Source organism: Coregonus lavaretus (assembly GCF_964263955.1).
Source record: "Coregonus lavaretus genome assembly, contig: HAP1_SCAFFOLD_803, whole genome shotgun sequence".
NCBI lineage: Eukaryota > Metazoa > Chordata > Actinopteri > Salmoniformes > Salmonidae > Coregonus > Coregonus lavaretus.
This window is the reverse complement of record NW_028166639.1, coordinates 25248-51149: the sequence shown is the minus strand read 5'-3', so window position 1 is coordinate 51149 and position 25902 is coordinate 25248. Positions and strand designations below refer to the sequence as shown.

At 44.8% G+C, this 25902-nt stretch overlaps 1 protein-coding gene across 1 annotated transcript; it reads left to right on the top strand.

Annotated features, from left to right (window-relative positions):
* Positions 1 to 247: 247 nt before the first annotated feature.
* On the top strand, positions 248 to 25902 carry LOC311114475 (uncharacterized protein). The gene is made up of 13 exons (XM_084189720.1): positions 248 to 342; positions 788 to 876; positions 10034 to 10112; positions 10410 to 10689; positions 10889 to 10960; positions 11294 to 11499; positions 19335 to 19393; positions 19516 to 19730; positions 19858 to 20114; positions 20718 to 20852; positions 20996 to 21149; positions 21345 to 21371; positions 25606 to 25902. Exons 1-13 carry the CDS (start codon positions 328 to 330, stop codon positions 25617 to 25619), a joined length of 1602 nt encoding a protein of 533 aa, XP_084045846.1. The 5' UTR covers positions 248 to 327; the 3' UTR covers positions 25620 to 25902.

The window sequence follows — 25902 nt, the reverse complement described above, 5'->3', positions numbered from 1 at the left end:
ATATGTTAAATCAATCCCACAAAGCAACTAAAGGAATCAGAACATTGTTTAATTACAAATACAACCTGTGATTCAACTGGAAACATAAAGAACAAGATAATATCAAAGATGTTGTATCGACTTTATTGCTGGATAAGAATGTCTTCTCTCTCACACCTGTTTTGGTTTGGTGTCAGTTTGTCCACTAGAGGGCGACGCACTACTAGAGACCAATAGGGAGGATGTGCCACAGGATGGGATGGGCTGCTGAAAACCAGGAAACTGGAGCGCTCTACTATCAGGCTTCATTACTTTCCTGTCGGCTGTCTGCACCTGTAGTGTCTAAAAATGGACCCATCCAAGGTAAGAAAATAGAGTATGCTGTTATTTCGTCGATATATTAGTGGTAAAGTCTCTGGTAAAGTTTGTTGATAGTAAAGTAGGCTACATTGTATCCGTTTCATATTTCACTTCCAGCAACTCGGATGTGCCGGAAAAGAAACTTGCACGATGAAACGCAACAACGTGATGTAATACATTTACATTTACGTCATTTAGCAGACGCTCTTATCCAGAGCGACTTACAAATTGGTGCATTAATAGTTCATAGGCCAACATTAAAATGTCTAGGTTATTATCTAGCTATGAATTCATAACGCAGTAATATCCTATGAATTTATAGCTAGTCCTTTCACGTAATTCGAGGGGGGGTGAAGAAGGCTGAACTAGTTTATGTTCTACATTGTACTTGGTAAACTTTTTTTGTGTGTGTGTGTGTGTGTGTGTGTGTGTGTGTGTGTGTGTGTAGGAGGTATCTGCCTCTGAGAAGGAAAGGAAGCCAGCAGGGGAGGAGAGTGAAGAGCCATCCAGCAAACTCCTCAGGACCTCTTCTGGAATGTGAGTGAACATAGAGTATATTATCTACCTGGTACAGCCAGGGCCACCCCTCAGAGTGGATATGAGTGGATATAGAGTATATTATCTATTATCTACCTGGTACAGCCAGGGCCACCCCTCAGAGTGGATATGAGTGAACATAGAGTATATTATCTATTATCTACCTGGTACAGCCAGGGCCACCCCTCAGAGTGGATATGAGTGGACATAGACTATATTATCTATTATCTACCTGGTACAGCCAGGGCCACCCCTCAGAGTGGATATGAGTGAACATAGAGTATATTATCTATTATCTACCTGGTACAGCCAGGGCCACCCCTCAGAGTGGATATGAGTGAACATAGAGTATATTATATATTATCTACCTGGTACAGTCAGGGCCACCCCTCAGAGTGGATATGAGTGAACATAGAGTATATTATCTATTATCTACCTGGTACAGCCAGGGCCACCCCTCAGAGTGGATATGAGTGGACATAGAGTATATTATATATTATCTACCTGGTACAGCCAGGGCCACCCCTCAGAGTGGATATGAGTGGACATAGAGTATATTATATATTATCTACCTGGTACAGCCAGGGCCACCCCTCAGAGTGGATATGAGTGAACATAGAGTATATTATATATTATCTACCTGGTACAGCCAGGGCCACCCCTCAGAGTGGATATGAGTGGACATAGAGTATATTATATATTATCTACCTGGTACAGCCAGGGCCACCCCTCAGAGTGGATATGAGTGAACATAGAGTATATTATATATTATCTACCTGGTACAGCCAGGGCCACCCCTCAGAGTGGATATGAGTGGACATAGAGTATATTATATATTATCTACCTGGTACAGCCAGGGCCACCCCTCAGAGTGGATATGAGTGGACATAGAGTATATTATATATTATCTACCTGGTACAGCCAGGGCCACCCCTCAGAGTGGATATGAGTGAACATAGAGTATATTATATATTATCTACCTGGTACAGCCAGGGCCACCCCTCAGAGTGGATATGAGTGAACATAGAGTATATTATATATTATCTACCTGGTACAGCCAGGGCCACCCCTCAGAGTGGATATGAGTGGACATAGAGTATATTATATATTATCTACCTGGTACAGCCAGGGCCACCCCTCAGAGTGGATATGAGTGGACATAGAGTATATTATATATTATCTACCTGGTACAGCCAGGGCCACCCCTCAGAGTGGATATGAGTGGACATAGAGTATATTATATATTATCTACCTGGTACAGCCAGGGCCACCCCTCAGAGTGGATATGAGTGAACATAGAGTATATTATATATTATCTACCTGGTACAGCCAGGGCCACCCCTCAGAGTGGATATGAGTGAACATAGAGTATATTATCTATTATCTACCTGGTACAGCCAGGGCCACCCCTCAGAGTGGATATGAGTGAACATAGAGTATATTATATATTATCTACCTGGTACAGCCAGGGCCACCCCTCAGAGTGGATATGAGTGAACATAGAGTATATTATATATTATCTACCTGGTACAGCCAGGGCCACCCCTCAGAGTGGATATGAGTGGACATAGAGTATATTATCTATTATCTACCTGGTACAGCCAGGGCCACCCCTCAGAGTGGATATGAGTGGACATAGAGTATATTATCTATTATCTACCTGGTACAGCCAGGGCCACCCCTCAGAGTGGATATGAGTGGACATAGAGTATATTATCTATTATCTACCTGGTACAGCCAGGGCCACCCCTCAGAGTGGATATGAGTGAACATAGAGTATATTATCTACCTGGTACAGCCAGGGCCACCCCTCAGAGTGGATATGAGTGAACATAGAGTATATTATATATTATCTACCTGGTACAGCCAGGGCCACCCCTCAGAGTGGATATGAGTGAACATAGAGTATATTATATATTATCTACCTGGTACAGCCAGGGCCACCCCTCAGAGTGGATATGAGTGAACATAGAGTATATTATATATTATCTACCTGGTACAGCCAGGGCCACCCCTCAGAGTGGATATGAGTGGACATAGAGTATATTATCTATTATCTACCTGGTACAGCCAGGGCCACCCCTCAGAGTGGATATGAGTGGACATAGAGTATATTATCTATTATCTACCTGGTACAGTCAGGGCCACCCCTCAGAGTGGATATGAGTGGACATAGAGTATATTATCTATTATCTACCTGGTACAGCCAGGGCCACCCCTCAGAGTGGATATGAGTGGACATAGAGTATATTATCTATTATCTACCTGGTACAGCCAGGGCCACCCCTCAGAGTGGATATGAGTGGACATAGAGTATATTATCTATTATCTACCTGGTACAGCCAGGGCCACCCCTCAGAGTGGATATGAGTGGACATAGAGTATATTATCTATTATCTACCTGGTACAGCCAGGGCCACCCCTCAGAGTGGATATGAGTGGACATAGAGTATATTATCTATTATCTACCTGGTACAGCCAGGGCCACCCCTCAGAGTGGATATGAGTGGACATAGAGTATATTATCTATTATCTACCTGGTACAGCCAGGGCCACCCCTCAGAGTGGATATGAGTGGACATAGAGTATATTATCTATTATCTACCTGGTACAGCCAGGGCCACCCTTGATTCGATGTAGCAAAATTTGAAATTGTGTTTTTTACATTGGATAAAAGCAGAGACACAGAGCTATAAAATGGTATATCATACACTGCATTTAAGGAACAATGGGAAAGTAATTCTGCTTTGAAAGTTGATAAACCTGTAACCCCACTTTTGAGAAAATGGCCCATGAATGTTTTGGTACACCTACTGGAGAGCTCTCCTTTGTCTACACTCATTCAGCATTGTTCACACCCTCTTAAGCCCCACCCATCTCTTTAAGGATTCACATGTGAGGTCATGTGCTAAACAGTGAGTAGTGTAGTATAGATTAAGACTAAGACTAAAAGTGGTCAAAGTAGTAGCCTACAATAAGGAACAATTCCAGGTTAACATGAAGTGTCCAGATAGAAAATATTTTATAAGTATTAAATTACGCTTACCCAGACACACTTGTCTAAATTGATGGGTCATGTGAAAGAAATGCTATAACCCCCAGCCACATCTTGCTAAGTGGATGGGTCTCTGCAGAAGGTGTAAACGGTACAGCCAAATGGTTACTTGCATAGTAGCAATATCAAAAATAGATAGTGTCAATATAAAGGAAAATGAACACGTGTCAATGCCAGTAGAGAAAGAACCAAATAATATAAAGGATGTACAAGAACAATATCAAGAACCATATCAGTGATACTGGTGATCGATGAGGTAGTTATATGCATACAATCAGGGGTAAAGTGGCTGAGCAGCAGGATAAAACGATTAATAGTAGCAGCAACGTATGGCGTGTGTGTTAGGAGAGAGTCTTGTGAATAGAGGCACTGCAGATAGTGCTGATGACTGGGAACTCGCCCCCAGTGATAAACTGGTCCGTCAGAACCACACACGAACAAGGGAATCTATATTCCTTTGACTTTGGTGCAGGGCATGTGATGTCCATAGCCTCTTCGTCGCAAAACTCCCTGATCTTCTCAAAAAGATAAGTTTGTCTAGCTGTGTCCAGTCCAGGTGGTGCTTGTACAGGCAGACCATCTATGTGAGGAATTATGTCAGTGTTGCTTAGCAGCTGAGTCCGAACGCTCCTTGTCAACAACAACACCAGGCTCCAGAGCATCGAAGCTGTAAAACAGGAAATAACAACAACAAAATTAGAAGACATAACATCAATTCACCTCCTTAGGTTAGTTAAGAAGAATAACCTCCTACAATACAATGAAGTGCTGGTACTGCTTGACCTGTGGCAGAGACCTGAAGTACGGAGTCAGGTGTTGTTGCCAGCCATAGCACCGTACCATCCTCCAGTACAACCAGCTGTGGGATATTGACCCGTCACAGTGCTGTCCTTCACAAAACCAGCGATCTCGGATAAAGTGTTTACTCTGGTCATTCTGACGCGTCTGCTTGATGAGGCCGAAGCACCAGTCGGGGGTGAACTTGGTGTGGCCTGTGATCAGGAAGTGAAGGTCCAGACTGTGGTGGATCATGTGATCAGGAAGTGAAGGTCCAGACTGTGGTGGATCATGTGATCAGGAAGTGAAGGTCCAGACTGTGGTGGAGCTGGTCTGACAGGCACAATACCAGAGCACAAACTTGTTCTTGTTTTGGCCGCTGCAGTTGTCAGAATTCAGGTCCACACGTGTTTCCCCAACTCTGTAGTTGGTGAAGAAATGGTGCATGTAGTTGTTGACTGCGCTGCTGCCTTTGCTGGATGACATGCCTTCATCAATCAACTAGTTGACTTGTTGTGGTCCTTCACAGCAGACACCAAACAAGCCACACTTGCGAGGAGTTAAAAAGTAGATGGGACCTGGCAGAATAGGGTCAGAAGGATAGTGCACCTGCAAACAACAACAAAAGAGCATTAAGATCAGTTAAAATAATTTGTCTCACCCCTGTCAGTCTGTCTTTATACAGCTCAGTGAAAGGCATTTGCCTGCTTCCCATATACAGTACTAGTCAAAAGTTTGGACACACCTACTCATTCCAGGGTTTTTCTTTATTTTTGCTATTTTCTACATTGTAGAATAATAGTGAAGACATCAAAACTATGAAATAACACATATGGAATCATGTAGTAACCAAAAAGTGTTAAACAAATCAAAATATATTTTATATTTGAGATTCTTCAAATAGCCACCCTTTGCCTTGATGACAGCTTTGCACACTCTTGGCATTCTCTCAACCAGCTTCATTTGGTAGTCACCTGGAATGCATTTCAATTAACAGGTGTGCCTTCTTAAAAGTTAATTTGTGGAATTTCTTTCCTTAATGCGTTTGAGCCAATCAGTTGTGTTGTGACAAGGTTGGGGGGGTATACAGAAGATAGCCCTATTTGGTAAAAGACCAAGTCCATATTATGGCAAGAACAGCTCAAATAAGCAAAGAGAAACAACAGTCCATCATTACTTTAAGACATGAAGGTCAGTCAATACGGAACATTTCAAGAACTTTGAAGGTTTCTTCAAGTGCAGTCGCAAAAACCATCAAGCACTATGATGAAACTGGCTCTCATGAGGACAACCACGGGAAAGGAAGACCCAGAGTTACCTCTGCTGCAGTTAACTCTAAGTTCATTAGAGTTAACTGCAGCTCAGAAATTGCAGCCAAAATAAATGCTTCACAAAGTTCAAGTAACAGACACATCTCAACATAAACTCAGCAAAAAAAGAAAAGTCATTTTTTTCAGGACCCTGTCTTTCAAAGATAATTCGTAGAAATCCAAATAGCTTCACAGATCTTCATTGTAAAGGGTTTAAACACTGTTTCCCATGCTTGTTCAATGAACCATAAACAATTAATGAGCATGCATCTGTGGAACGGTCGTTAAGACACTAACAGCTTATAGACGGTAGGCAGTTAAGGTCACAGTTATGAAAACTTAGGACACTAAAGAGGCCTTTCTACTGACTCTGGAAAACACCAAAAGAAAGATTCCCAGGGTCCCTGCTCATCTGCGTGAACGTGCCTTAGGCATGCTGCAAGGAGGCATGAGGACTGCAGATGTGGCCAGGGCAATAAATTGCAATGTCAGTACTGTGAGACGCCTAAGACACCGCTACAGGGAGACAGGAAGGACAGCTGATCGTCCTTGCAGTGGCAGACCACGTGTAACAACACCTGCACAGGATCGGTACATCCGAACATCACACCTGCGGGACAGGTACAGGATGGCAACAACAACTGCCCGAGTTACACCAGGAACGCACAATCCCTCCATCAGTGCTCAGACTGTCCGCAATAGGCTGAGAGAGGCTGGACTGAGGGCTTGGCCTGTTGTAAGGCAGGTCCTCACCAGACATCACCGGCAACAACGTCGCCTATGGGCACAAACCCACCGTCGCTGGACAAGACAGGACTAGCAAAAAGTGCTCTTCACTGACGAGTCGCGGTTTTGTCTCACCAGGGCTGATGGTCGGATTCGCGTTTATCGTCGAAGGAATGAGCGTTACACCGAGGCCTGTACTCTGGAGCGGGATCGATTTGGAGGTGGAGGGTCCGTCATGGTCTGGGGCGGTGTGTCACAGCATCATCGGACTGAGCTTGTTGTCATTGCAGGCAATCTCAACGCTGTGCGTTACAAGGAACACATCCTCCTCCCTCATGTGGTACCCTTCCTGCAGGCTCATCCTGACATGACCCTCCAGCATGACAATGCCACCAGCCATACTGCTCGTTCTGTGCGTGATTTCCTGCAAGACAGGAATGTCAGTGTTCTGCCATGGCCAGCGAAGAGCCAGGATCTCAATCCCATTGAGCACGTCTGGGACCTGTTGGATCGGAGGATGAGGGCTAGGGCCATTCCCCCCAGAAATGTCCAGGAACTTGCAGGTGCCTTGGTGGAAGAGTGGGGTAACATCTCACAGCAAGAACTGGCAAATCTGGTGCAGTCCATGAGGAGGAGATGCACTGCAGTACTTAATGCAGCTGGTGGCCACACCAGAAACTGACTGTTACTTTTGGTTTTGACCCCCCCTTTGTTCAGGGACACATTATCCAATTTCTGTTAGTCACATGTCTGTGGAACTTGTTCAGTTTATGTCTCAGTTGTTGAATCTGGTTATGTTCATACAAATATTTACACATGTTAAGTTGACAGTGAGAGGACGTTTCTTTTTTTGCTGAGTTTAGTTATAGCCACTGGTAACATTGAATATGTGAGTCTACTGGTATGGTGCTGGAGAGATAATCAACTTTAAAAATAGTGAATTGACCCTCTAACACAGGGGTGTCAAACGTACGGCCCGCGGGCCGGATCAGGCCCGCAAACGGGTTTAATCCGGCCCGCGAGATGATTTAAAAAAATTTAAAAAATTAAAAAAATATTTTTTTTTTTTTTTTTTTAGGATAAAATGCGCAGCAATTTTTCAATAAAATAAACTGCTGTCCCAATTGCGTCCACTGGATGGCGCAATAGCAATTGTGTTAAGCAAGCAAACTGTTTATACCGGGGCAGAGCAAGTAGGTCAAGCACGTGCAGCCAATGAGCTACTTTGTTTTGCCCGCGATATTTATTACGGCTTCTACTTTTAACATTATGTGCTTTTGGCACCCTCATTGCCCCAATATGTCTCTGTCAAAAAAGAGAAAAGTGGACGCAGAGTGCAGAGTGTTCCAAGAAAAATGGTCATCCTATTTAATCACGGAATTGAAGGGGAAAGCTGTATGTTTGGTGTGTTCAGAGCATGTTGCAGTGCTGAAAGAATATAACCTTCGTCGCCACTATGTGAGTCTTCATGCCGACAAATATGACAACTTTCAAGGACAGCGGAGATGAGAGAAGGTGAATGAACTGTTGGCGGGTCTGAAGAAACAGCAGTCTGTGTTTACTCACAGCCGAGACATCAGTGACGCTGCAGTGAAAGCTAGCTACCTCCTTGCTAATGAAATCGCAGTGGCTTCAAAACCATTTAGTGAGGGTGAATTTGTAAAAACATGCATGATGAAGGCAGCGGAGATTGTGTGCCCTGAAAAGCGGCAGGCTTTTGCAAATATCAGCCTGACAAGAAACACAGTTGCAGACAGGATTTCCGATCTTTCAGTGGATTTGGACAGCCAGTTGAAGCAAAAAGTAAAGTCATTTATTGCGTTTTCGGTTGCAATTGATGAAAGCACGGACATTACAGATGTTGCACAACTGGCCATTTTTTCATCCGCGGAGTTGATGACACATTGACCGTCACCGAGGAGTTCGTGGAGTTGGTGCCGATGACAGATACAACGACAGCAGCTGATATTTTTACCGCACTCGTCGGCGCGCTGGACAGGGTCGGAGTGGACTGGTCCCGTGCTGTCAGCCTGGCTACAGATGGTGCGCCCTCAATGATCGGGAAAAAAGCAGGCGTTGTGACAAAGTTCAGAGAGAAAGTGCAATCTGCAAATGGAGGACGTGATTTTTTGACTTTTCACTGTATTTTGCACCAGGAGGCTTTGTGTTGCAAGTCATTAAAGATGGATAACGTCATGAAGGTGGTCATCCAAACTATTAATTTCATCCGATCCAGAAGCCTGAATCACCGTCAGTTTGACAGCCTTCTCAGAGAGAAAGACCACATCTATGGCCTGCCATACCACACTGAGGTAAGATGGCTAAGCCGAGGTGCTGTGCTGAGGCGTTTCTTTGATTTACGAGAAGAAATTGAACAGTTCATGGAAGAAAAGGGCAAACCAGTGTTAGAATTTCATTCCGCAGAATGGATGCCGGACCTTGCATTTATGGTGGATGTTACAGAGCACCTGAATAACTTGAACAAACAGCTGCAAGGGCGCAACAAAGTTGTCACGCAGTATTATGACAGCATACGTTCTTTCAAGTTGGAGCTGTCATTGTGGGAGACGCAACTTGCCGGTGGTGATGCAGCTCACTTCCCCTGTCTGAAAAATGTGTGCGCGACCCAACATGTGGCAGACATGAAGCGGTTCAAAGATAAAATAACTGGACTGTTACGGGAGTTTGAGCAACGCTTTCAGATTTATGTTTATATGTTTTTAATTGATTTTATTTTATTTGTATATTTAACCTATTCTTGACTCTGTGGTTCTTGCACTTGTTTGGGGAACAGGATTTCATTATTTTTATCTACATTTCTGCCTGAGAAATTGACACCCTGATATAGTTCTGTGATCTGTGAAACAGTTCTGTTAATCACTGAGGCATTGTGTGTTTGTGTGTTCTTTTTCTTTAGAATTTTCAAATAAACTTGACGTGTTTTATGATTAATAGTGATGTTGTGCTTGTACTATTTTCGACACACTGTCCTCAGGCTCCAGCTTTATGTTGTATGTTGATCGTATTAAAACAAAGAAAATAATTTGAAGTTGTTGTTTTTAAGTTATATATACCATGATTTTTCCGGTCCGGCCCACTTGGGAATAGATTTTCCTCCATGTGGCCCCTGAGCTAAAATGAGTTTGACACCCCTGCTCTAACATCTCTTCTATACCTCTATTGAATCATCCTCTTGACCTGTGAAATGAATGTAGAACAGTGAAGTGACCACAGCATGTGGTGGTGGTGTAGGGGAACAGAGCAGTGTGTGACTGTTTCCTGTGTCCAGGTTGACCCTGTCTGAGGAGGAGTGTCTTGATCTGAAGACTGAGATCTCTTGGCCGGAGGAGGAGCTGAGGTTCATGAAGGTAACACTAGTAGTCATGTCTGAGAGGTCAAATGTCATTGTGAACAAACACCATAAAGATCACAGCCACAGAGTGTGTGTGTGTGTGTGTGTGTGTGTGTGTGTGTGTGTGTGTGTGTGTGTGTGTGTGTGTGTGTGTGCGTGCGTGCGTGCGTGTGTATGAGATTGAGATATTGAGAGACCAGTAGAAAGATTCTAGTTTGTCCTACCAATATTAATATATTAATGTTCTTTATTTTATATCAGTAGTCAGTATTTCTATTCTCTTCCTTATATCTGATCATCTTTGTTATTTTAGAGACCCTCCATGTTGGATGTTCCAGCTCTGCTGCTGACCACTCTGGAGGAGTTCACTGAAGAACAGCTGAAGACATTTCAGTCTAACCTGACTAGCGTCCAGCTGCCTGGCTTTCCTCTCATCCCAGAGAGCCAGCTGGAGAACACTGACAGACAGGACACAGTGGATCAGATGGTGAAGAGATACGGCCCTGAGAGAGCTGTGGAGATCACACTGAACACAATGAGGAAGATGGACCTGGGTGATCTTGCTGAGAAGTTAGAGAGAGATCACAGAGGAGGTAATTACAGGTGTTGTTCCTAGTCAGGATGTTGAGTGTTTCAAAAAAAGAGTCCCAGCTTCTTTACTATTTCGTTTTATAACATAGAAATGAGGATACAACATCTATGTTCCCTTTTGATAACACATCTCAGAAACGCAGGTAACACCTCTATAAACGGTCAATATAGAGTTTGTCATTTCAACTGTTTTCTCCTCAGTCCTACAGGCCCCCCAAAAAACGTTGAAGGAAATGCCAAGTTCCACATCTCATAGTCCTCCTAGAACCCCAGGTAAGAGTGAAGGAGATGGTCCTACAGATGTAGGATCTTCATTTGATCATTATTTTGTTGCTGAGAATGTTCTTATACGGCAAGAAATGCAAACTTGTAGTGTATTGGAGTTTTAAAAAGTTTTCTGAAGTTTGTATTTTCCACTTGAATTGACCTAACGAAAAATTTATCAACTCAATAATATACATAATAGTTCACATTTCCTGTTGCTGCAGGATTATTTTCCTGCTGAAGCAAACTGGCTCAAATTAAGATCCTACATCTGTATTTAATACAAAGACAACTTTAAACCAATAACTAACAAAATTAGATATATACACTATTTCTGTGCAGATTCTCCTCTTCTCCTGGAACCCAATGATCCCATTGTTGGACAGGCCTTCACCTTGCCATCAGCGACTGATGGGACAATGGAAGAAGAGAGCCAGGACTGTGTCAGAGTGCATCTGTCTGACAGCTTACCTGAAGCCATGGACGAGTTAAACATCACAGAATGTAGAGTAGTGGACCAGAGCCTGTGTACTACTGACCCTCGCATGGTAAGACCCTCACTAGAAAGAAAGAAAGAAAGAAAGAAAGAAAGAAAGAAAGAGAGAAAGAGAGAAAGAAAGAAAGAAAGAGCCGTTGAGTATCTGATTTTATGGTGGATTGTGGAGGAGGGGGGTTGAGTGTATTGGAGTATGTGAGTATGTGCGTGTGTGTTTGTCCGGCATCGGTTGTGGGGAGTTGGGGATGTTGGATGGGGGGGGGGGGGGGGTTGGGGTATGGGATGGACCACGGGAATTATTTGCTAGGATAATAATTGCTTGTCAATAAATTAAATGTAATACAATGGCAATCCGGGTTATATGTTAAAATCCTACGCATGAACTGCCGACATTATTATGCATATTAATTGATAATGATGGAAAATAGGATATGCATAATTTTTTTTAAATAGTTATATATATATATATATATAGAGAGAGAGGTGACAGCATTGGAAATGCTTTTGGCGGTTAATCTGCTTCTGTTTTGTGGGTGGCACTGTGTGCTGTTTTCGATGGATGGGTCCTGGCCTCTCGGGGCCTTAGGGATCCGGAGGGACGTGGGTGGGAAGTTGATCACTGGGATGACGGCTCAACTTGGGATGGGGAGGGGCTTTAGCGTGGGATTTAGTGGAGAACAATTGAAGGGTTACTCAGTTGCAATGCAAATATCACGGTACAGCTATATGGACACTCAATCATTACGGTATTTTTTATTGGTAAATTTACAAACATATATAATAATAAATAGACTTCAAACTTGTATCTCATTATGGTGTATGTTGAAATTAGTATAGCCAGTTATAATTGTAATGGCTTAGCTGATAATAACAAAAGAAGAACAATATTTACATGGCTCAAAGAGAAGGAATATAATATATATTGTATACAGGAAACTCATTCAACAATTCGAGATGAAGTTGCGTGGAAAAGGAATGGGGTGGGGGAATATACTTCTCCCATGGGCAAAGAAATTCAAAAGGGGTGATGATATTAATTAATAGTAATTTCGATCCGAATGTGCAAATTGTTCAAATAGATATGCAAGGTAGATGGATTATTTTAAATATGTTATTGGACCATAAACAGATATGGCTCATTAACCTTTACGGACCAAATAATGATGATCCACACTTCTTTGACAATATATATAATAAATTATCAACCCTGCAAGCAATTCAAGACAATATTATTATGGTGGGGGATTATAATACTGTTTTAAATAGCTCAATGGACCGTAAAGGAAATCACACCACAAACAATCACCCACATGCTCTTAAGGAAATTGTGAATGTCATGGATACATTAGAACTAGTAGATATATGGAGGCTTAAATATACTGATCTAGTGAGATATACATGGTGGAGACTCAATCAAGCTAGTCGTATTGACTTCTTTCAAATCTCATTCTCGTTGGCACCAAAAGTTTAAAAAGTGTTGATAGGGGACAGAATGCGGTTGGACCATCATATAATTGTCACGTTCATTGACGGAAGAAGCGGACCAAGGCGCAGCGTGATAAGCGTACATTCTTTATTTGTGTACACAACATGAACCAAAACAATAAACACGATACGTGAAGTCCTAGGTTACAACACAAACCTTTCGGAACAAGATCCCACACAGACTGGTGCCAAACGGCTGCCTAAGTATGGTCCCCAATCAGAGACAACGAACTACAGCTGCCTCTGATTGGGAACCACCCTGGCCAACATAGATCTACATGATCTAGAAACTGAAACATAGAAAACTAAACATAGAAACTAAACACCCTGGCTCAACATTTAAGAGTCCCCAGAGCCAGGGCGTGACAGTACCCCCCCCCCCCCCCCCAAAGGCGCGGACTGCGACCGTGCCACACAAACACAAGAGGGTAGGGGCCGGATGGGCATACCACCTCGGAGGCGGATCCGGCTCCGGGCGTGACCACCACTCTCTCTCCACCCCCCCGTTGCGCCCTTGGTCTGGTCTGGCCCCGCTGGCCGGAGCTGGACTGGACACCGGTGGAACGGATTGCTCTTGCTCCGGAGTGGAGCCGTGCCGGACTGACGACGCGCACCACTGGCTTGGTGCGGTGAGCAGAAACGGGCCGGACCGGGCTGACGACGCGCACCACTGGCTTGGTGCGAGGGGCAGGAACAGGCCGGACCGGGCTGGCGACGCGCACCACTGGTTTGGTGCGGGGAGCAGGAACAGGCCGGACCGGGCTGGCGACGCGCACCACAGGCTTGGTGCGGGGAGCAGGAACAGGCCGGAACAGGCCGGACCGGGCTGGCGACGCGCACCACAGGCTTGTTGCGGGGAGCAGGAACAGGCCGGGCCGGGCTGGCGACGCGCACCACAGGCTTGGTGCGGGGAGCAGGAACAGGCCGGACCGGGCTGGCGACGCGCACCACAGGCTTGGTGCGGGGAGCAGGAACAGGCCGGGCCGGGCTGGCGACGCGCACCACAGGCTTGGTGCGGGGAGCAGGAACAGGCCGGACCGGGCTGGCGACGCGCAACACAGGCTTGGTGCGGGGAGCAGGAACAGGCCGGACCGGGCTGGCGACGCGCACCACAGGCTTGTTGCGGGGAGCAGGAACAGGCCGTGCCGGGCTGGCGACGCGCACCACAGGCTTGGTGCGGGGAGCAGGAACAGGCCGGACCGGGCTGGCGACGCGCACCACAGGCTTGGTGCGGGGAGCAGGAACAGGCCGGGCCGGGCTGGCGACGCGCACCACAGGCTTGGTGCGGGGAGCAGGAACAGGCCGGGCCGGGCTGGCGACGCGCACCACAGGCTTGGTGCGGGGAGCAGGAACAGGCCGGACCGGGCTGGCGACGCGCACCACAGGCTTGGTGCGGGGAGCAGGAACAGGCCGGGCCGGGCTGGCGACGCGCACCACAGGCTTGGTGCGGGGAGCAGGAACAGGCCGGGCCGGGCTGGCGACGCGCACCACAGGCTTGGTGCGGGGAGCAGGAACAGGCCGGACCGGGCTGGCGACGCGCACCACAGGCTTGGTGCGAGGGACAGGAAAAGGCCGGACCGGGCTGGCGACGCACACCACTGGCTTGGTGCGGGGACCAGGAACAGGCCGGACCGAACTGTGGAGACGGACTGGAGGTCTGGAGCGGAGAGCTGACACAACCCGTCCTGGCTGAATGCCTATTTCCACACAATCTGTGTGAGGCATCAGCACAGGACGTACAGGGCTGTGCACTCGTACTGGCACTACAGCACGTGGCACTGGCGCAGGATATCCGGGACCGAGGAGGGGTACTGGAGGCCACAAGCGTTGAGCCGGCACACTCCGTCCTGGCTGCATGCCCACCTTAGCACGACACGTGCGTGGTGCTAGCACAGGACGTACAGGACTGTGCCGGAACACTCGCGGCACAGTACGTGGCTCCGCATAACACGGAACCTGCCCAGTCTCACGCTGCCTAGCCTGAGTACGGGGAGTTGGCTCTGCTCTACCTCTAAGCTCCGCCAACCACCCTTCCAGCCCCCCAAACCTGGTGGCCTCCTCTCCTAGTCCGCCGATTCGTCCTGTAGCTGCCTCCAGCAGCCCCGTCGTCCACGCCGTGTGCCCCCCCCCCCCAAAAAAAAATGTCCTGGGGTTGCTTCTCGCGTGTCCATCGTCGGCACGGTTGGCGCCGTTTCTTCTCTCCTGCCTGGGCATTACTTTTGCCCATGGCCCTCTGCCCGCGAGTATCTCCTCCCATGACCACCATTCGCCCACCAGACACATCGCCAACTTCTCCTCCTGGGCATGCTGCTTGGTCCTCTGAAGGTGGGATCTTCTGTCACGTTCGTTGACGGAAGAAGCGGACCAAGGCGCAGCATGATAAGCGTACATTCTTTATTTGTGTACACAACACGAACCAAAACAATAAACAAACGATACGTGAAGTCCTAGGTTACAACACAAACCTTTCGGAACAAGATCCCACACAGACTGGTGCCAAACGGCTGCCTAAGTATGGACCCCAATCAGAGACAACGAACTACAGCTGCCTCTGATTGGGAACCACCCTGGCCAACATAGATCTACATGATCTAGAAACTCAAACATAGAAAACTAAACATAGAAACTAAACACCCTGGCTCAACATTTAAGAGTCCCCAGAGCCAGGGCGTGACAATAATTGGCATTTACATTACTTTTACTGAATTTCCACGTGGGCGAGGATATTGAAAATGTAATCAAAGCCTATTGGATGATAATTTATTTGTAATTAGAACAAAGGAATTTATAACTGACTTTTTCCGACATAACATAGGTACAGCAAATACACTTATTGTATGGGACACCTTTAAATGTGCCTTTTAGAGGCCATGCAATTCAGTACTCATCTCGAAAACAAAAGCAATTTAGGTCAAAAGAGTTTATACTAACAAAGGAAATAGAAAGTCTAACAGAACAGATAGAAGGCTCAGAATAAATTAGAGGAAAAACAAAAAGAAATTGAGAAACTTATTCAAGAAAGATCATATTATATTTATATATAAAAATAAAGCAAACTGGATGGAATATGGGGAAAAATTCACAAAATTATTTTTTTATCTTCAACATAGGAATGCTACCAAAAATAACTTCATGAAACTGGTTACAATTGACGGAGTCACCCATGATTCACCTAATTATATTTTGAAGGAGGAAGCAAAGTACTTTAAGCATATGTTTTCTTTTCAGTCGCCTCCATCTCCTCTAACTGAAGCTAATTGTAGAGATTTTTTTTCTATTGATAATGTAAAATTAACAGCCATACAGAAAGACTCATGTGAAGATGAAATTACAGAGGAGGAACTTCTGGATGCAATTAAAGACTTTAAGTCTGGGAAAACTCCACGGTTGGATGGCATACCAGTCGAGGAATACCAAACCTTTTTTGATATACAGTGGGGGAAAAAAGTATTTAGTCAGCCACCAATTGTGCAAGTTCTCCCACTTAAAAAGATGAGAGAAGCCTGTAATTTTCATCATAGGTAAACGTCAACTATGACAGACAAAATGAGAAAAAGAAATCCAGAAAATCACGTAGGATTTTTAATGAATTTATTTGCAAATTATAGTGGAAAATAAGTATTTGGTCAATAACAAAAGTTTCTCAATACTTTGTTATATACCCTTTGTTGGCAATGACACAGGTCAAACGTTTTATGTAAGTCTTCACAAGGTTTTCACACACTGTTGCTGGTATTTTGGCCCATTCCTCCATGCAGATCTCCTCTAGAGCAGTGATGTTTTGGGGCTATCGCTGGGCAACACGGACTTTCAACTCCCTCCAAAGATTTTCTATGGGGTTGAGATCTGGAGACTGGCTAGGCCACTCCAGGACCTTGAAATGCTTCTTACGAAGCCACTCCTTCGTTGCCCGGGCGGTGTGTTTGGGATCATTGTCATGCTGAAAGACCCAGCCACGTTTCATCTTCAATGCCCTTGCTGATGGAAGGAGGTTTTCACTCAAAATCTCACGATACATGGCCCCATTCATTCTTTCCTTTACACGTATCAGTCGTCCTGGTCCCTTTGCAGAAAAACAGCCCCAAAGCATGATGTTTCCACCCCCATGCTTCACATTAGGTATGGTGTTCTTTGGATGCAACTCAGCATTCTTTGTCCTCCAAACACGACGAGTTGAGTTTTTACCAAAAAGTTATATTTTGGTTTCATCTGACCATATGACATTCTCCCAATCCTCTTCTGGATCATCCAAATGCACTCTAGCAAACTTCAGACGGGCCTGGACATGTACTGGCTTAAGCAGGGGGACACGTCTTGCACTGCAGGATTTGAGTCCCTGGCGGCGTAGTGTGTTACTGATGGTAGGCTTTGTTACTTTGGTCCCAGCTCTCTGCAGGTCATTCACTAGGTCCCCCCGTGTGGTTCTGGGATTTTTGCTCACCGTTCTTGTGTTCATTTTGACCCCACGGGTGAGATCTTGCGTGGAGCCCCAGATCGAGGGAGATTATCAGTGGTCTTGTATGTCTTCCATTTCCTAATAATTGCTCCCACAGTTGATTTCTTCAAACCAAGCTGCTTACCTATTGCAGATTCAGTCTTCCCAGCCTGGTGCAGGTCTACAATTTTGTTTCTGGTGTCCTTTGACAGCTCTTTGGTCTTGGCCGTAGTGGAGTTTGGAGTGTGACTGTTTGAGGTTGTGGACAGGTGTCTTTTGTACTGATAACAAGTTCAAACAGGTGCCATTAATACCGGTAACGAGTGGAGGACAGAGGAGCCTCTTAAAGAAGAAGTTACAGGTCTGTGAGAGCCAGAAATCTTGCTTGTTTGTAGGTGACCAAATACTTATTTTCCACCATAATTTGCAAATAAATTCATTAAAAATCCTACAATGTGATTTTCTGGAATTTCTTTTCTCATTTTGTCTGTCATAGTTGACGTGTACCTATGATGAAAATTACAGGCCTCTCTCATCTTTTTAAGTGGGAGAACTTGCACAATTGGTGGCTGACTAAATCCTTTTTTTCCCCACTGTATGTCGCACATGCAGCTAACAAAAACGTATGGAAATGTCTGCTCTACCCAAAATTACAACCAAATAATTGCAGCCTTACCGCAAAAGTGGAAGAGGAAAGTGGAACGGGGAGAAAGTAAGGAACTTGTCTGTTGGCCTTGCATTAAATAACATAATTGGTTAAGGAAAACTGTGATAAATAAAACAGTATATCAGTTTCACTTAAGGACCAAAGGATTGACAGCCGTCCCATATAAATTGCAAAATAGTTGGGAAGAGATTTTTGACGTACCGATCCCATGGCATAGTGTTTATGAACTGACACGCAAAACGACACCAGATTCAAAAATTTGAATCTTTCAATTTAAATTATTATATAAAATTCTTGCTACCAATAGAATGTTATTTATATGGGGGATACAATCTTCCCAGCTCTGCAGATTTTGCTGTGAAGAGACAGAGTCATTAGATCATTTGTTTTGGTTCTGTCCATTTGTAGCTTGTTTTTGGACACAGGTCCAGGAATGGCTAAAGGATTGCAATATTTACCTGAAGCTAACCTTGCAGATAGCATTACTGGGTGATCTGAAAAGTCATAGTCAATCGATCAATAATGTAATAATACTTTTAGCAAAAATGTTTATTTTTAATTCACAATCTGTAGAAGCAATGAGAATAGAAAGGTTCAGAACTTTTGTAAAACATCACAGTACAGTTGAAATATATATGGCAAATATAAATCCTATATGGATGGTGTTAAAAGATAGATGGGAGGTATTGAATGGAGTTGAAGGATGGGACTAATAACAAATAACAATAAATAATAACAAGATAACTAATAATGTAAGCATACTGTGTCCATAATAAGTATATAGATTGTATGTTGGGAGCTTTTGGGAAAGAGCACAGTTAGAAAGATATGGCATATAGAAGCAAACCGGATGGACATCATGAAAAATAATCGGAGAGGTTGAGAGTAGAAGAAGTTCAGGAGCAAAAACAAATAAAATATAATTATTGTAAAATTGAATGTGTTCATAAGGTGTAGATAGTAAGTATAGGCTGGAAGTAGAGGCCTGGGCATTGTTGTTCACTAATTTACCCCAAGTAGGGAAAGGATGGTGGGGTTGAAAAGTAATAAAGGGGAGTATATATATAAAAAACATGGGGGATTGGAAGTGATGCAGACAATTACATTGATGGAAGTTACAATCTATCTGCAATATTAAGCTGATCTACCCCCACAAAAACAAAGAAAGAAAGAAAGAAAGAAAGAAAGAAAGAAGAGAGAGAAAGAAAGAAAGAAGAGAGAGAGAAAGATAGACAAGTTGAATATGTTTCTATTAAACTACTCTTCAAACCCTTTAAAATCTATTGTTTTTACATTTTAGAGGTCTCCTGAAAACTTTGAACCAGAAATCTACGATCGTGAGGACAAGGGAGCATACAGGTAACTCAGTATTATTTTACTTGTTTTCTCATGAATAGTTTGTAAGGACAATGCCTCATTTTTCAAATCATATTCAGGAAATGTAATTAAAATGTCATTCTTCACCATTGTTTGTTCTACAGGTTCCAGTGCCTCCGTTCAGGTCTGTTTCAGTGCAGTATAACAGGCCTGGTGTTTAGGATGGAGGGAGAGGGAGAGGTGCTCTATAGGACAGTCCCCTGGAACAGGAGGCTTCTAGCCAAGAGAGGCAAGAGACCTGCAGGACCCCTGTTCAACATTGACTGCTCTCAGAAGTCTGTCTGTCAACTACACCTCCCACACTGTGAGATTCATTCTGGTAAGTAATACATTTCCAGGGAGGTTATAGACTACGTATTCTTAATCACCATCAGTAGCATCACTACTCCACTACTTGGTTGTTATTGTCATCTGAACAGAAGACTAATGTTCTCTTTCTCTCCTAGAGGGTGGATGTGACTTCCTGTCTGTAGCCCATGTGACTGATGATGACAGTATGGAGTTTCTCCATCCCCATGAGACAACAGAAACTCATGTCATATTAAACATCAATGGATTCAGCAAATATGGCATCACCAAGGATAAGAAAGCTCTTGTCTCTCCTATCCGTGGTCTGGTGCTACTATTTTACCAACTCCCAGATGATACAAATAATTCCACCCTAAATGTGTTGTTGCTGCCCAGAAATGTTGACATTGATGAGGTAAGTAGATTAGAGTTGTCAAACTCTTCTTTCGTTGGAATTCTATCAAACTCGTACTGTTGAACTCACCTTTTGCCTTATTTTGGGGTGGAACGTAACACTAAATGGTGAATCCAAACCTGGGGGGTCTCTCGCTCACCAACCCAACATCTTAACCATTACATCAAGACGATACCCTCAAGGTCCGAGGGCGACATTTGGGCTTCCATGTTTCAGGCAGGGCTTACTGTCACGACTTCCTCCGAAGCTGCTTCCTCTCCTTGTTCGGGCAGGCTTCGGTGTTCGTCGTCACCGGCCTTCTAGCCACTGCCTCTCCTCATCTCATCATTCCATTTGTTTTGTCTTGTTTATTACACACACCTGGTTCATATCCCCTCATCAGTACCTGTATAAGTGTTCCCGCTGCCCCTTTGTCTTTGTGTGTGATTGTTTATTGTGGAGGTTATATGAGCTCGGTGGAGCGCCTTGTACCTTGTATCGACATATATACAGAATAAACCTTTATCCTGTGATTTACTCTCCTGTGCCTGACTCCGTCCAAATCACACGCCACAGCTACCTCACCATGACAGTGTGTTCCAAACCATTTTCAATCCTCTCAAGGTGTGTAAGACAAGGAGGAGAAGGAATGGAGACAGAGAAAAATACATTGAAATAAATCCTAACTGTAGACTAACCCCGGACCAAGAATACACCCTCTCCACCGATCTTACAGATGAACATCACATAGATCCAGAGGTAGGCTAATATATATATGACATGAGCTAGAGAGAGAGAGGAAATGTGTTAACACATGTAAATTATTTTTGTTATGCTACCTTGATAAGAAATAGAAATCACGTACAATTCTGTTTGACTTGATACTTATGCATTTTTTCCAGGAAGCAGAGTTTGTGGATTATGATTCCTATACAAACTACATGCCAACATTCCTGTTGCGTTTAAAAACTGTTGTTGAAGAAGTTAATCTTCTTCTGGAAGAACATGACGGTCCTGAAAATGAATGTGTATGGAACCGCCTTGTTTCACTACCAGGTAACTGAAATTCAGAGAGAGTAGGAGTTACTATAGAACTAGTAGTAATAGTAGCATTTTACATTTACATTTTACATTAGTAGCAATCATCATAATAGTATGGTAGTAGTGCTGTTGTTGATTTAATCTAATTATGATACAATTGATTATTTCACCATATAAATGTAGTACATCACCTTCTCTTTTAATCCACAGCCTCACCAACAGAAGTGAAGTCTACAGGTAACTGGTCTCATCAAACCTTATACTTGTCTTAGTCTCATCAACTCACAATTCAATTGGGAACAACTCATATTCTCCTAATGGTTCTGTGTTGTGCGCCATTTGATTTGACCTGCGGTTTAACCTCATAAACTGCACCATAAACTTAAACGACTATATTCTTTATGGTCTGTCACTTATTTTGTTAAAGGTCATGCACAGTCAAAATCATGTTTTTCATGAAATGTGATGATATTCGGATTAAATCAGATCAAAGTAGGATGACCAAAGTATGAAAAATGACTGTTGCTTCTGCATTGATAAAGTTATCATAAAGTTACTCATCCTCTCCCCCATGTCAACCACTTGGATTCAGGAGCTGGGATTATTAAAGGATTTTTGTGACATTATTTTCTTACCTAATTAAAATAAGTACCGCCTTGTAACCAACATCGCAGAAGGCGTATTCGCAGAGGGGTGTGGTTTACATAGCAGCGTGTTCGATGAATAGGGGAAACCTGTAATTATATTTTCTAAGGCAAATATACTTATAGGTTTCCGCTTTCATTTGTGTCTGGTGTTAGCTAGTTACTGGCTAGCTAGGTCTTTCACCAGCATGGAACAAAAATGGAGGAAGGTTAGCCCAAAACTCAGACACAATTGTCATGTCATTACATCAAGAGACAAACATGAGATTCATACAAACTTCTTGACATCATTGATAGTCATGATATATGACATATTAAGTAATTAACATTGTCTGACTGAGTGGACAAAACATTATGAACACCTGCTCTTTCCTGACATAGACTGACCAGGTGAATCCAGGTGAAAGCTATGATCCCTTATTGATGTAACTTGTTAAATCCACTTCAGTCAGGGGAGGGGATGGGTTAAAGAATGATTTTTAAGGCTTGAGACAATTGAGACATGGATTGTGTATGTGTGCCATTCAGAGGGTGAATGGCCAAGACAAAATATTTAAATGCCTTTGAACGAGATATAGTAGTAGGTGCCAGGCGCACCGGTTTGTGTCAAGATCTGCAACGCTGCTGGGTTTCCACCACCCAAAGGACATCCAGTCAACTTGACACAACTGTGTGAAGCATTTGAGTCAACATGGGCCAGCCTCCCTGTGGAACGCTTTCGAAACCTTGTAGAGTCCATGCCCCGACGAAAAGAGGCTGTTCTGAGGGCAAAAGGGGGGGTGTAACTCAATATTAGGAAGGTGTTCTTAATGTTTTGTACACTCAGTGTGTGTATATATATATAACTTACCCAGACCTCACCCTGTAAAGTTTCAACAAAAATTGTCCAAGATGATCTATCTAGCTAGCTTGATAAACAGTGCTGAAAATTCCATTTGGGCTATCTAGCTAAATGATATAGCAACCATTATTTCTATATTGATGCTTTTACAATAACCAAACAGGATAAACAAATAATTTGTGAAACCATGATATGAGTTGCTTTGTGTATCAGCAAATTATCTTGAGACAATCTCATTGCAACACTGCGTCCATGTTGCTTTACATAGGCGGTTTCAAAGAACTGTCAGTCAAGGTGAGCTCCCCGCCCACTCAGTCTGTCTTTTCAGACTTCCTGGTAGTTTCACATGAGATAAACTTTTTATCGGGGAAAAATATTGTTGTGTCAGGAGTTGCTATGGTAGGTGTGGTGTGGAATCAGGCGCAGGAGGCAGAAGTAAAGTCCAACAAAAATACTTTAGTAGATATCACAATAAATATCCAAAACCAGCCCGGAGCCGAGAGAAGCGCGCACAGGCGTAAACAAACGGGCGCAATCAACAAGTGCGTAATCTACTCCTAAAACACAAACAAGGAGGAAAGCACAAAATAGCGCACCAAAATACATGCAGCGCAGCAACACGACATGGAACATATTTATTCTCACTGAAGGCAACACGAACAAAACAATGAACGATACGTGACAGTTCACGGTTACCATAAACAGACTCGAAACAAAAACCCACCAACACGAATGAAAACCCGACTGTTTAAATATGGCTCCCAATCAGAGACAACCAGCTGACACTCGTTGCCTCTGATTGGGAGTCACTCAGACCAACATAGAAATAAGTAACCTAGACCCACAACAAAAACATAGAAACTAACACCCTGGCTCAACATACGAGAGTCCCCCGAGCCAGGGCGTGACAGTACCCCCCCCAAAGGCGCGGACTCCGACCGCGCCAACGAAACACAACAGGGGAGGGACCGGTTGGGCACTCCGCCTAGGCGGCGGATCCGGCTCCGGGCATGATCCCCACTCGCTCTCTAACCCCCCCAAAGTACCCCTGGTCCGGTCTGGTCCTGCTGACCGGAGCTGGACTGCACACTGGTGGAGCGGATTGCTCTAGCTCCGGCGTAACGCATCTGACCGGCGCCGGACCAGGCACCAGTGGAACAGGCACGTGCCGTGCCGGACCGACGATGCACACCACTGGCTTGGTGTGGGGAACAGGCACGGGCCGTGCTGAACTGACGACGCACACCACTGGCTTGGTGTGGGGAGCAGGAGCGGGCCGGACAGGGCTGACGAAACGCACCACAGACTTGGTGCTGGGAGCAGGAATGGGCCGGACTGGGCTGGCGATGCGCACCACAGACCTGGTGCGGAGAGCAGGAACGGGCAGAGCCGGGCTGACGAGACGCACCACAGGCTTGGTGCGGGGAGCAGGAATGGGCCGGACTGGGCTGGCGACACGCACCACAGACCTGGTGCGGGGAGCAGGAACGGGCAGAGCCGGGCTGACGAGACGCACCACAGACTTGATGCGGGGAGCAGGAATGGGCCGGACTGGGCTGGCGACGCGCACCACAGACCTGGTGCGGAGAGCAGGAACGGGCAGAGCCGGGCTGACGAGACGCACCACAGACTTGGTGCGGGGAGCAGGAACAGACCGGACCGTACTAGGGACACACACCACTGGCCCTACACCGGGATCTGGAACGGGCCGGACCGGACTGGTAACACACCCCAGTACCTCTCGCCGTGCCTCTACACCTTCCATCCCCTCTTCTACCAGTGGCCCCCGTAACCTGGCGGCCTCCTCTGCAACCCCGCTGGACCGCTCCATAGCGGCCTCCTGCTGCCCCGACGTCGTGTGTAATTCTGTCAGGAGTTGCTATGGTAGGTGTGGTGTGGAATCAGGCGCAGGAGGCAGAAGTAAAGTCCAACAAAAATACTTTAGTAGATATCACAATAAATATCCAAAACCAGCCCGGAGGCGAGAAAAGCGCGCACAGGCGTAAACAAACGGGCGCAATCAACAAGTGCGTAATCTACTCCTAAAACACAAACAAGGAGGAAAGCACAAAATAGCGCACCAAAATACATGCAGCGCAGCAACACGACATGGAACATATTTATTCTCACTGAAGGCAACACGAACAAAACAATGAACGATACATGACAGTTCACGGTTACCATAAACAGACTCGAAACAAAAACCCACCAACACGAATGAAAACCCGACTGTTTAAATATGGCTCCCAATCAGAGACAACCAGCTGACACTCGTTGCCTCTGATTGGGAGTCACTCAGACCAACATAGAAATAAGTAACCTAGACCCACAACAAAAACATAGAAACTAACACCCTGGCTCAACATACGAGAGTCCCCCGAGCCAGGGCGTGACACCAGTGCACCAGAGTAGCACAGTCAAGTTGTTGATAGATTATATTCTCAGTGATGTCACCTTGCCTGAGACCTGACCAAGATGATTAAACATTCACAATGTTCCTGATAATTCTTCCATGTACAGATATATAAAAATATTCCTCCTTTATATTGGGAGACTATAAAGAATAGAGTCCCTGATCTTGTAGTCTGCAGCCAGTGTACCAGAGTAACACAGGTAGGTTGTCTGGTAGACAGTAGCCTCACAGTGATGTCACCTTGCCTGAGACCTGGGGCTCATTCAAGACCGTTAAACTTTCACAATGTTGCAGATAGCCTATCTTGTTAGATAAGACATCCTTAACTTTTCATGTGGTGTGAAAATGGTTGATGTCCTTTGTAAGCATTACATGATCTGCATTTGAAAAACTCGTAATGTTTCACACTATGGCACAGAACCCCCGGAGTTAACTGTGACCCCCTTCCTCTCCCCTCCTTGGGAATGTAATACATTATTCACTCATGTTGTGTTGAGGCTGCACATTCAGACATTCATTTGTCAACTTCTCCTTTAACTCAATAGCCAGTTTGTTCTGGCCCATCTTCCTCAGGATCTCCAGTGTGATCTTCACAGTGCCGTCGTCAAGGTATCGCTGCACCATCATATCCACTGTGGCCTCTTTGGTAGCGTTCTCCAACTGGCTCTTTGGGATTGAAGGAAAATCCTCCACTCCCTGACTCAGGTGCCACTGGAATGTCTCCAGCTGTTCTGAGACCAGCTCTGCCAGAGTGCCCAGCAGCAGATAAGAAACATGTGTTGTTGTCCCTAGATACAGAAACATAAAACAATGAGAACTATAACATGTGACATCATAATAACTAAAATAAACAGTCCTGACGGATCTGAA

Coding starts and splice junctions, on each gene's coding strand:
- LOC311114475 (XM_084189720.1), top strand. Junction 20,115..20,717: donor GAAATGTTGACATTGATGAG/GTAAGTAGATTA, acceptor AATCCTCTCAAG/GTGTGTAAGACAAGGAGGAG. Junction 20,853..20,995: donor AACATCACATAGATCCAGAG/GTAGGCTAATAT, acceptor CATTTTTTCCAG/GAAGCAGAGTTTGTGGATTA.